This window comes from Hippocampus guttulatus, chromosome 1, assembly GCF_054856545.1.
Source record: "Hippocampus guttulatus isolate MCC_2025c chromosome 1, RoL_Hgut_1.0, whole genome shotgun sequence".
NCBI lineage: Eukaryota > Metazoa > Chordata > Actinopteri > Syngnathiformes > Syngnathidae > Hippocampus > Hippocampus guttulatus.
The window spans coordinates 16,961,663-16,974,067 of record NC_141261.1 but is presented as its reverse complement, the minus strand read 5'-3'; the positions used below and the strand labels follow the sequence as shown (position 1 = coordinate 16,974,067).

The 12,405-nt window shown below is 42.2% G+C and overlaps 1 protein-coding gene across 3 annotated transcripts in view; it reads left to right on the top strand.

Annotated features, from left to right (window-relative positions):
• Positions 1-12,405, top strand: part of scube3 (signal peptide, CUB domain, EGF-like 3) — a 101,933-nt gene that overhangs the window by 78,352 nt on the left and 11,176 nt on the right. For all 3 annotated transcript variants that reach the window (XM_086115049.1, XM_086115059.1, XM_086115038.1), the window contains 3 exons: positions 4,102-4,218; positions 5,896-6,018; positions 10,330-10,446. In XM_086115049.1, coding sequence (XP_085971175.1) covers positions 4,102-4,218; positions 5,896-6,018; positions 10,330-10,446 — 357 coding nt within the window. The remainder of the gene's footprint in view (positions 1-4,101; positions 4,219-5,895; positions 6,019-10,329; positions 10,447-12,405) is intronic.

Genomic DNA, 12,405 nt, shown 5'->3' with positions numbered 1-12,405 from the left:
AGCGGCTTTGTCATGTTTGCATCTTACTTCTACAAACCCCACTTCCAATGAAGTTGTGAAAATTGTAACTAAAAACAGGATGCTGTGATTTATAAATCCTTTTCATCCTATATTAATGACATGCACTACAAAGACAAGATATATATGTTCATGCTGATGAATGTCACTGTGTTTTTGCAAATACTCGCTCATTTTGAGTTTGACGCCTGCAGCACGTTCCAAAATGCTCGAGCGGGGGAACAAAAGCCTGGGAAAGTAGAGGAATACTCAAAAAATACAGGTTTGGCACATTCCACAGGTCACCAGGTTAATTGGGAACAGGTGAGTGTCATGACTGGGTATAAAAGGAGCATAACCCAAAAGGCTCACTTGTTCACAAGCAAGGATGGGGTGAGGTGCACCACTTTGTGAATAATTGTGTGTGCAAATAGTCCATCGGTTGAAGAACAATATATTTCTCAACATACGATTCAAAGAAATTTAAGGAGTTTATCATGTCGTGTTAATATCATCAAAAGATTCAGAGAATCTGGAGAAATCAAAGCACGAATTAACAAGGCCAAAAACCAACACTGAATGCCTGTGTCCTTTGGTCCCTCAGGCAACACTGCATTAAAACCCAGAAATGGCGCTGGCTTCTCTGGGCTCGAATTCATCTAAGATGCACTGACGCTAAGTGGAAAAGTGTTCTGTCGTCTGAGGAGTCCACATTTCCAATTGTTTTTGGAAATCATGGACGTCGTGTCCATCAGGCCAAAGTGGAAAAAGCCTATTCAGACTGTTATCAGCGCAAAGTTCAAAATCCAGCATCTGTGATGGCGTGGGGCCGTGTTCGTGCTCATGGCCTGTGTAAGATGACTACTTTTTCAAGGCATTGTTTGCTGCCATCCAAGGATGGTCTTTTTACAGAAATGCCCTTGCTTATTTTAACAAGACAATGCCAAGCCACGTTCTGTATGTGTTCGAACAGCGTGGCTTTGTGGTCGAGGAGTGTTGGTCCTAGACTGGCCTGCCAGCAGTCCAAACCTCCTCTACCATTGAAAATGTGTGGCGCACAAAATATGACAGCGGAGACCTTGGAATGTTGAACAACTGAAGTTGTATTTCAAACAAAAATGCGAAAGGATTTCACCTACAAAGCTTCAACACTTAGTGTCCTGAAACATTTACTGAGTGTTGTTAAAAGGAGAGGTGATGTAACATAGTGGTACACATGTACCATATTATTTTTAACGTGTTGCAAATTCAAACTAAGTTAATATTTTCCAAGGAAAAAGAACCCTTTCTGTTTGAACATTCCTAATTTCATAGTGTCTTCAATTGAATAATGGTTGATGAGGATTTTCAAATCATTGCATTTTATTTTTGATTTAGGTTTCACGCAAGATCCCACCTTTATTGGAATTGGGGTTTATAATCCCTCTACGTTGAAACCCACCCAACTGACAAGGCTTATACCCTACAACGATGTAACTAAAGTTGCAGCACCTTTTGAAAAATGTGATGCAAACAAGGTGAAAAGGCAGAGGAAAATATTTACAGTGTAAAAAGGGGCAATTCAATTCAATTAGCAGGACATGTTTTAAGTCAACAAATAGAGTAAACATGGGAGACCTCATGCAACTCAGAGTGGGTAAAGTGTTGCCGGATCAAAGAAATTCATGTTTTAAATATATCACGTAAGAGGCGGAGAGAGGAGGCTCTCCAAGGAGCAGACTGCTCAAGGTAGGAATGGGAGACAACAGCTTGTTTAAGTTGTTACCACTCAATGCACATGAACAACGACTTTTCGCAATTGAACAGCCTGGTTTATTTCTGGATATTGTGTCCTAGTTTCTGCTCTTTCTGTCCACGAAAATAGAAACATGAGGAGGGATAGGCCGATTTAGTATCCCGCTTTATCACATTAATTTCCTGTGTAGATGTAGCACACGGGAATTAGCGTTTGCTTTTTCTGTTACACCTCAGGGGAACATCAGCCGAGTGTTGGACATCGCATGATTTCTTATTGTGCGGTTTGTAGCACAAGCTCAGAGATTTCTCCATCCATTCGTTTTCTACATGGCTTATCCTGTTCAGCGTCGCAGGGTGCTTATCTCAGCGGACTTTGGACGAAAGGCGGACAAGGTGCCCTGAACTGGTCGCAGGGCACATAAAGACGGACAACCATTCGCACTCACATTCACATCGTCACTGAGTGGGAAGTCAACTCACGCTGCCCGCATCAAAGTCAGGCGAACCATCAGTGTCACCTCGGAGACTTGTTGCTTTTTGGATAATAAGCACTGTGCTTATTATTGTTTTTCTTCCCCCCACAAAGCCAATTTGAATCTTCCCTTTTACAAAATGAAAGTTTGTATGTGGTGGCCTTTAAAAATGAAACAAGTTACATGGAGTTTATTTGACAACCCTTATCATGTGTGTGATATGCAAGCCCATCAAATAGAACTCTGTGTCTAAGGGGGAAAAAAAAAAGAGCGTAAGAGCCAAACTGCAGTGTCAGGTTCAGGCCGAAAACGTCATTTTGGGAAATATCTTCCCGGTGTTAATTGCAGGTCCCAACCTGGTGATGCGGCTGGTGTGCATCCAAAACTCACAAAACCCAACACATTCCAGAGTGGGTGCCCTTCGCCCGTCATCACTCAACCACAATGTCAGAAATACTCCTTTGCTCTCTTGGCACATGATCATTACAGTCGGTGGAGATGTCTGCCTAAGCGTTTTTGAGGCATGTCCTGACACTGTCTTGTCTGCCAACCATCTCTGCTCGCACTTTGCAATTATGTGAAAGCGCAGCACTGAACTCTCTGGTCTGGGGTTGGGGAGGGGGGCGGGGGATCAAGTCATAGGCCCACTCTACCCACTGCTATCAGGTTGCACACCATCGTGTCAAGCCGTCTCGCCGACACGCGACGAGAGCCAAGATGTTCCGCCAGCTATGACGCTCGACTAAATATTGTCAACAGTTTAAGGAAAGGATGAACTCTCTAACGTGCCTTCAACTGCTAAAAGCAGCCGAGGAAAGAAAACACAGCATTACCGTATGGTTCTCTTGATGTTATCTTTACCAGGACTTAGCTCTTGAAATAATCCATGGTAACCCACATTTTAACACTGTTTGGGACGTTCATTGCGTTATGATCGCGTCAGACCTTTTTCATCAATCATGTACCTGATATGTGGGTGTCTCATGGACAGCCTTCAGCAACAACAGGCACTGTTTTGAACAGTTGTCTATGCGACGGCTATTAAACATAGAATGACATCACGCCAAGCACCTGTTTTGCTTGGATGCGTCAATTCTGCTGCGTAGCGGAGCATTTTTACCACTCACCCTGCTGCGCTTGATTTTACATTCCCAGCCTGCATCCCCCCCCCCAACACCCACACAGTAAAGAAATGAGCAGATGACGAATTATATCAACTTAAATATTTGACAAAACATATATTTTGGTGTTCAGTGAACATATAGCAGTCACTTAATGTATAACTCATCATTTTCCAAAGAAGAAAAGGGTTCTTGGGTTCTCCAGGGTTCAAGTGATTGTTACAAAGTATTATTTTATGATGATTTTTAAGAAGCAAAAATCTTTTGACACACACTCAGTCCTCTTCTAATCTCCTCTTTTGAAATGTGTTTCCCCCTCGTCCCTGTCACATGAAACCCTGCCAACTCGTCTTGACCGACGACTTCCATTTCTTTTTTTCCTAATCAGCCTAGCCGCACAGCAGCCAGGTAGCTGAAATTGCTGTTTTGCCCCCCAAGCACACAGGTTTTATTGCGCTCACAGAAATTGCAATCAGAGGCCAAACATCAGCCAAGTCAGAGACACTGTTGGGCTGTGTTTGCAACTAATTGCATGACTTTATTGGTCACCATTATTATTGTCGCTATTAACCATTATCGTTCTACTGTTCAGCATCTCTTTTCCGTCCCCTTGCTTCTTTTATATTTCTGTGTGCAACTAAAATCTCTCCAGTGCTTTTTCATTTTTTTTCCCCCTGACACAAAAGCTATTTGATTCTAACAGTGGTTCCAGAGACATAAGTAGGTCGGAGCAGCATTGTTGATTTTGATGCCCGTTGATTGTTTGCCTGCAGAGACCTGCGCGGTGAACAATGGTGGCTGTGATAGCACGTGTCACGATTCGGTGACTGGAGTCCGCTGCAGCTGTCCTGTCGGCTTCACGCTGCAGCCGGATCGAAAGACCTGCAAAGGTGACCGATCGCACATGTTCAATCTGCAGCTGCCTCTCACTTTTACATTGGGAATCCTTTAGTGACATGGAGTATTTGAGCGTGCATTTCACCAAAGTGACTTCACGATGAGTCCATCACAGTAATGAACACGTCAAGGACACAACGTTAATTACATTCGCAGTCAAAAAGCCACCCTCCACTCTCCAGGTCGACCCCTTTACAGTCACAGCTACTGTGTATGGTTTCATTCAGTGACATGTGTCATCGTTTGTCATTATTGAACCAAAGACTCCTCCATCTTAATACTTCAAGCATGCAAGACACTCAAGACATTTCAGACAATTAGATCATTCCAACGCTTTTGTTCGGGGAAAACACTTTTCTGCTGAGAAAAATGGTCCATAATTACACGGTTCAAAGCGTTTGATGTGGAAGAACTTTGCTGTTGATGACCAGCCTTGATGCATGAACTGATGACAAAACATCTTCTGAGACAACCAGAGCAGTCCAGCTGTGATCGATTCAATGCTGAGAATGAGGTGGCATGAATGAAAGAGACCATCCACCAGCACAGCTTACCTAACAAACCGATGTGGGTGTCGCTTTAAAGCAGGCGTGGCCACCTTAGTCCTCGAGGGCCGCTGTCCTGCCTGATGTCCTCCAACACACCAGATTCAAATGATCAGGGTCTTCATCAGGGTTCTGCAGTTCTTGCTGATAGGCTGAATGCTTGAATCAGGTGTGTTGGAGGAGGGAGACATCTAAAGCATGCAGGACTGTGGAACCTCGAGGACCAGAGCTGCCCACCGACGCTTTCAAGACTAAACTGTGGTCTCAAGCTGCACTTTCCATTTTAGTTACAGCAATTTTCATCCTGGTAATAGCTTTCCAAGTCAGAGAGCCCCTCAACTCAAGCAACCAGGCAGCCTTATTCATATTAACTCCAATAGAATAAAATGAGCATTATATCAGGATACTGAGGAAACAAATGTTCTGCTGAAAGACGGTGAAAAAAAACTATTGGCTTCCTGCAGCTGGCAATAGCACACTAACAACTCTAATAAAAGTCCATCTTCTGGTGTTTGGTTTGAGAGGAAAGAGCAGGAAAATAAACGCAGGCAGCACTGGCGCAGGAGGACTGCAGCTCATTGCGTGTCGGCCACTTTTGAAGAGCGGAATGGATCAAGGGCAGAATTATTTTGTTCCATTTTGGAGACATTCGTTTTAGCAGATGATGCAAACGCATTTGGAACAATTATTCAAGATGGACCCGAATCAGTGCCAAGGCAGAACAATCAACCAGGCGGCGATGGACACGTGACATATTGATTAGGTATTGGCTGATGATATAAAGTGCTCACTAATCAGAAGAAGATGGCTTATGAGGATTTGGAGACTGGGGTAAATCATTAAAACCTAATGCATGCAGGTTGCAGTATTTTCTGCTTCAAGAGATCAGTTGGGATGTGTAAAGTATGACATGTACCTGCATGAATACATTGATGGAATAAATTGATGGTACTTTCAATTAGGGCGGTGTGACATGGCCTTAAAATAAATGTTGCTTCATCGGGACACTAGAAGGTGGTGGGACATTAGTTCATACATCCCAGATAGCTACAAAAAATTCTAATTGCAAGTTCAGCTTTTGTCATATTATCGTGTTTGACCTCTCCTCCGGTTTCCCTCTTGCAGACATTGATGAGTGCCGTCTTAACAACGGGGGTTGTGACCATGTGTGTCGGAACACAGTGGGCAGCTTTGAGTGCAGCTGCAAAAAAGGCTACAAGCTGTTGACCAATGAAAGAACATGTCAAGGTAGGTACCGTATACACTTTAACCGCGAAAGCAACAATATGTGGTAACTGTGCCTTCACATCAGAGTTTCATATCATGATTAATGTCAGTGGAAATGGCATGGCCTTGCAGCGTTTGTCCAAATCTTGATGCATGCTATGATAGTAAGACATGCAGGACTGTAAACTGGACCCCCACTTTCCGCCACATTTACGTTAACCTACTGACAAGTTCATTCATATTGTAAAATGACCACAAGAAAATCACTGAATGATAGCCTCTCGAACTGAGCTGTACAACGGTGAATCGAATCGTAATCTCACTGAATCGATTGTTCCACCTTCAAATAAACCGTCTTTCAATCATAACACATCCCGTTTACCAAGATATCTTTCGCATTGTCTTTTATTCAACAGATGCACAGCCCGAAATAATTGTTTTGGCCTCAGTGAAAAACAGTGAATACCGGTAGCTGAGATCCTCAGCAAATACCAAAGGATTGGTTCCCCACAAGTATCCGTGAAAATGCAAACGAGCACAACATATTCATTGGCTTGGCTTCAGAGCATGTCTTTGTAGGTGAACAAATCCAAGTCAATTGCCTTGCATTATGACCAATTTTGAAGATTTTTTTTTACGCTTCACAAATGCAGCAAGGAAACGACAATCACAAAAAAGAATTCCTTGATTATATTTAAAAGCTAACAATATACCACAAACAAAACGTCTGCTGTGGCAGCTCACAGGTGTTGGAAATTACGGTTCTGACCCTAAAACCTCCCGTTGTTGAATAAATCAATCCACCTCAAGAACATCTGGTAGAAGACGGCAAGCAGCCTGGAACTACTGAGATGAGTTGTGCATCATGCCGAGTCGAAAAACACAAGACACGCGATTCTTTAATCTTCTGCTTTTTACTCATGTGGTCAGTCATTCTGCCGCCTGGTTCACATAAGTGTCTCGCATTTGGTTTCCAGCACAAACAGATAAACATCGTATGTGTGAAAAGAAAACAGCGTGTCTCTGCGTGTGCTTCAGACACTTTCTTATTTGGAAGCCTATTTTTGGTACAAGGTTTTTCTCTTGGTTATTTGGAAGCCTCACATAGATAAATGAGAAAACGTATGCAAGTCTATACACAAATGTCAGGTGGCGTTCTTTTTTATGATATCAGTCTTTGGATGAAATAGTTTTGTTTGATAACTCTACATATGTATCTCATCATTCTCTGCCTCACTCATCTGATTCTTTCTCCCGAATTCAATTAGCTCCAACTCCTTCAGTCATTTAGATGCCTCAAAAAAAGAAAAAAGAGAGAGAGAGCGAGACAGAGAGAATTTATTTGGCGTCTGCGCCATCACTGAGGCAGGTCATAGAAACTGCAAACTTACTCATTACGTAACAAGGTGTGAATGCAAAGGCTTGCTTGAAAATAAAAGCATTGACGCAATTTTAATTGACTTCGTAAGCTTTTATTTTGAAGTTGGCCCGCCCGGTGGCGTGACGTCTGGCTTGACTGACCTTCTCGACATTTTGGCTTACCTCATCTCAGTTTTAGTCCCTTTACATAGTTGCTGCCAAAATCAACACAAGGCAATTTTGAAATCATATTCAATCGCTAATTGAGGAAGTCAAGAAACCGCAAGTTAATAGCACCGTCATTTTATGATACAGCAGACGTCCCTGGCGTTAGCGGAAGTGTAAAAATTGACGCACGAAACACGAGTTGCATTCATATGCAGTCGGACATTTTACTCCATTAAAAAAAAAATTAACAAAGACAGTATTTGTTACCTATAACTACATATACATTTTATGTATTTATTTACTTAATGGTCTGCTGTTACCCACCTAATTTACCTAGAAACAGTCAAATGAGGAGAGTGCCGGTACTTATTTTTTTATCCGCCTCTTAAAGCATGTGGTAAAACGAAATCTGTCAAGAACTCTGACATTGAAATAAATGATTCTCTTTTTCCACTGCAATCGTTGTGTCAGCTGTTACCATCATGAATCAAAATAGTCATTAACTTGCCTCTATGTTGTCCTGAATTCACAAGAAAATATATTCCACATTTTACATTGTTTAATGTGGAATACAAAAAAGCTTTTGAAAAGTTGTTCCGTGCAATGGAAATAAGAAGATCAAGGGTTTGAAGTGGCTAACCTCATCTAAAAATTCTGCAGCAAGCAAGTGAGCAACGGAGATTGACTTTTTTTTTTCAGGCTAGGTCTACACGCTGAGTGTGACTTGCCCTGCAGTAAGTCGACGCTGAGGCCTCTGTGGCATCGAATACATTTAAATAACAGTTTAGTGTCTCTGTGGGGTGTTGAAATGCGTAAAGTCAATTCTAAAGTTATCTTGGTTTAAACAGTCACGGTGCTTCCTTGCTGTCAGTGGACCGTGGCCTATATATCAGGATGAGGCATGTCTGCTGAACCCATGCCAGCATTCCTCCAAACTCAATGCCCTCCTATGTTTCGTCTGCTTCCCCCTTCTAATCCCATGTGAGGGCGGTCCGGGACACGTTCTTCACATCCCATGATTGCTCCACAGATGACGTCTGCGGAGGCGCACTTACCTAAAGTGGCATTACCTCACGCTTGTTTGTTTGTTATTTAGATTTTTAACTGGCAAAATTATGGCTTGCACTTTGATTTATTGATTTGATCTCATTTTGTGATTTCTAACATTTTCAGTCTTTTGGCTGCACAAAAGGAATAATTGGGATCAGATAATGTTTCCATTCTAGTGACGTTGCCCTGCCCAAGTCCTGCATGCTTCACCTGAGCTGACTGGTAAATAGGGATTGTGGGGAGTCCCAGATACATAAAGAGAAGTTGTGCATCAACAATTGCAACACCTGATTTCGTCAGCACTCTTAAATCCCATCATGGCTAAGATTGCGCAGTTGACATTGTGCTGTGCGCAAATAAAGCTTAATAATCCTAAAAGAAATCCACACAGAAACACAGACTTGGGTCACAACAGCAACCATCTCGTTACCTCTGCGTCCCGCGTCCTAGATGCATAATTTTCCCGCGGGACGCACAGTTCCGCCATTGTTGTTTTGATCTCACGTTAAGTAATCTCGCGTGACAAGATTTCCGTTCTCGCAAGACGAGATTGGCGAGATCGGCAGACGATTGCCAAGTTGTGTAACATTAAAACAAGTGTTGCGAAAGTTTATTGCGGAGATATCACAGAGGAAGCAACTAAAGTTGCTTCGATAGTTTTTTTGCGATAATAAGTTGACTTTGAGAAAGCCTTGCATAATTGGAAGCAGAGTAAAGAGAGGAGAATTTATGAACTCAAAGATTGAACCATGGGATGAAATAAGAACCTATTTCTCAGCAAATCTTGTATGCCTGAATTATAAAAAAATTTGCAGCATTTGTTTATAAGAAATAAACCTATTATCAATGTATATTGTTGTTGTTTGTGTTATTTTCATATGCAATTGAATAAGTAGACCATTTCAGAATTCGGAATTTGGGACTCTCTAAATGCATAATGGGACTCATACTTTTCTGATCAGCGAGTCCCCGGAACTCGCAGGGCTCAAACTGTAAGATTATCACTGCGACAGGTAACAACAGTATTTTCACTTTGATGATTGTACAACACAATAGTGTCAAGGTATACCTCTGAAGCAAATATTCAATCAGTGCTTTGGCTGAATGCCCTAAATTTTCCTCCCAAAACCAAATTTTCAGAATACCAAGGCCACAAGGCTTTATTTATATCATGTGTTTCCTATGGTGGACACCATGGTCACTATTTAACCGTTGTCATTGATTTCCTTGTATAACCATCTGATCCTTGAGCCCAAAGTGACTGACTTACAAAAGTCGCAAATGTGTTACAGGAAGATCGGTTTTGCACAGCATTCAAAAAGTGACACATTTGATTTTTGAGCAACTGTCACTCTGGCGTGACATCTTGACATAGGAGGGTGCAGAGCAATCTCTGGGCCTTTATTGTGTATTTTAGAATGTGGGGCGGGATTGACAGGCTCTCAGAGAGAAGAAAGAAACTGCTCTTGGGCACCTATTATCACCTGACTCCTGCTGCTGCTGCTCGCCATTTCCAAAAGTATATTTTGAAAATTCCATTTTGCCGCATCAAAATGGAAAACATCGTGACTGCAGGAGGGCAATTACAGCAACAGACGTGGGAGCAAAGGTCCAAAGCTTTGTTGTTGTTATTTCGATGTGGCCCATTGAAATGCATGATAAACAATACAGAGAGAGGAAATGGGACTGACTCCTGCCCTTTGTGGTTTCTGAGTGATGGTAACATTCCTAACTGTCTCTCTCCATCTTGTGCAGACATCGACGAGTGCTCCTTTGACCGCACCTGCGACCATTTCTGTGTCAACTCTGCAGGAAGTTTCCAGTGCCTTTGTCACAAGGGCTACGTCCTCTATGGCCTGGCGCACTGTGGAGGTGAGACGGTGGCACTTTTTTGTTTTTTTCCTACATGTGTAAATCTGCTGTCCATAACCCTGCGCCTCTTCAAAGCCTCAATGAGTTTCTCTCATGTTGAACAGGAAGTACGCACTCCAAGCAGACTGATTTATTCATGTTCATAAAAAGGTGTTATCATGTTAAAGCTTTCTGCTTTAATCCGCATGCCATGCAAGCTCCCAATTGTGCAGAGGTGAATGTATGCCAAATGCTCTGCTTGCCCTTGAAGAGATTCTTAAGTGTTCTTTTGAAAGGGGAAAAAAAAGGACTTTTTGTAATTAGATTCATCTGAGATGCTCTCAAGTCTTAATAGCAGCAAACTAACAAATCATCTTTGTTTATTTCCATGGTTTCAGGGTGTGAAGGCTTTACGCCGTCCAATTCATTAATCTGAATGTCACCACATGGAGAATGTCAACATAAAAAAAGTCCTTGCATGCAACCGCATCGAAAGACAAAATGTAACTAAATGCTGGCCGTGATGGATTGCCCGGTTCAAGCGGGTTTAAGTCTCTGCAAGTTGATTTCCGAATAGACTAAAAGGAGCACAAACAGGTGGCTGCCCGGAAGGCAGGAAATCAATCTTAATCTTACGCTACACTTGGCAGCAATGTAAAGCAAAGGTGATTTGTGCTGTAGTTAATTGACGAAAACATGTTTGCAAAAAAAGTCTTTGGCTACTTCACTTCAAGGTGGAGCGTGACCTGTGACAACACACTACTGTAGACCAGTTAGCCCAGAGAGTAAATTGGGAGGTGTGAATGTTCTGAGGGAAGAGTTCTTGGACTTCCCTATGCCGCAGGAAGGGGAGGAGCCCGGCCCGGGTCCCTCGTAATCAATTGGGCAAGACAAGCTCGGAAGCTGGGGGAGCCCCGCATGGCGCAGATTATTATTCTTATTTTTTTGCATTTGCATTACCCTGACGTACGTGACGTATCAAGTGTCGATGGCAAATTCACATGAGTTCGCGCAGCTATGAGCTGCATTGTTCAGCAGTGCACGTAGCCACGAATCAAACGTTGGCTCTGTCAGGCTGCTGATGACATCATCGCTGGCTCTGCCCAGGGCTAACTAGTCATTTGCCCAAGGCAAACAGTCACCTTGTATACGGTCACCAAGCATCCCTTGTAATATAAGAATTCAAGATACTATAATTATGTAACATAACAAATACAATACAAAGCAATCTAAAACATAACTCACCCAATAATTATTATCTTTTGCAATTGAGCAGTAAGTATAGTGAATTATTTTCTCCTATTACATCATGGACTCCAATAACTGGCCCACGTAATATTCTTGACATTATGTTACAAATCTGGAAATTCTGACAAATTGTTCTGGGAGTGAATTTCAATAGGTCGGCAGCTTTTGGGGGTTTTCTCATCTTTTCCATTGTTTGTTTTTTGTTTTTTTTTTCAACCTTGCTAATTTCTGATCCCTAGTGTGTTTCCTCTAGTGCACCGGAGTCAAACTCGAGGCCCGGGGGCCAGATCCGGCCCGCCAGGTCATTTTATGTGGCTCGCAAAACTAAATCATGTGTGTCAACTTGCTAAAATCTCTACCGAAATGTGAAATCGTCATGTGTCGTAAATAACGTTGAGATTTCACAATAATTTTGTTACCCAGTTTACACTCACTTGAACAACAATTGAACAAACTATTATGATTGACTTGACTCATCTCAAAGCTAGTAATCTATTAATTTGTTGTGTACAATTCATCATTTTGTGGTCACTGTCATAACGGCCCTCCAAGGGAAGACGTAACTCCAAATTGGCCTGCGACTAAAATGAGTTTGACACCCCTGCGAGTGTTCTGAATAAAAATGGGCATAGATGCACAGTTTGTATTGGTTCAGAATCAGCTGTTGTTACTCTGTATAGTGTTGGAGGTATCTAAATTAAAAGCCTAATGAATAAAAAAAATGCATCAAAA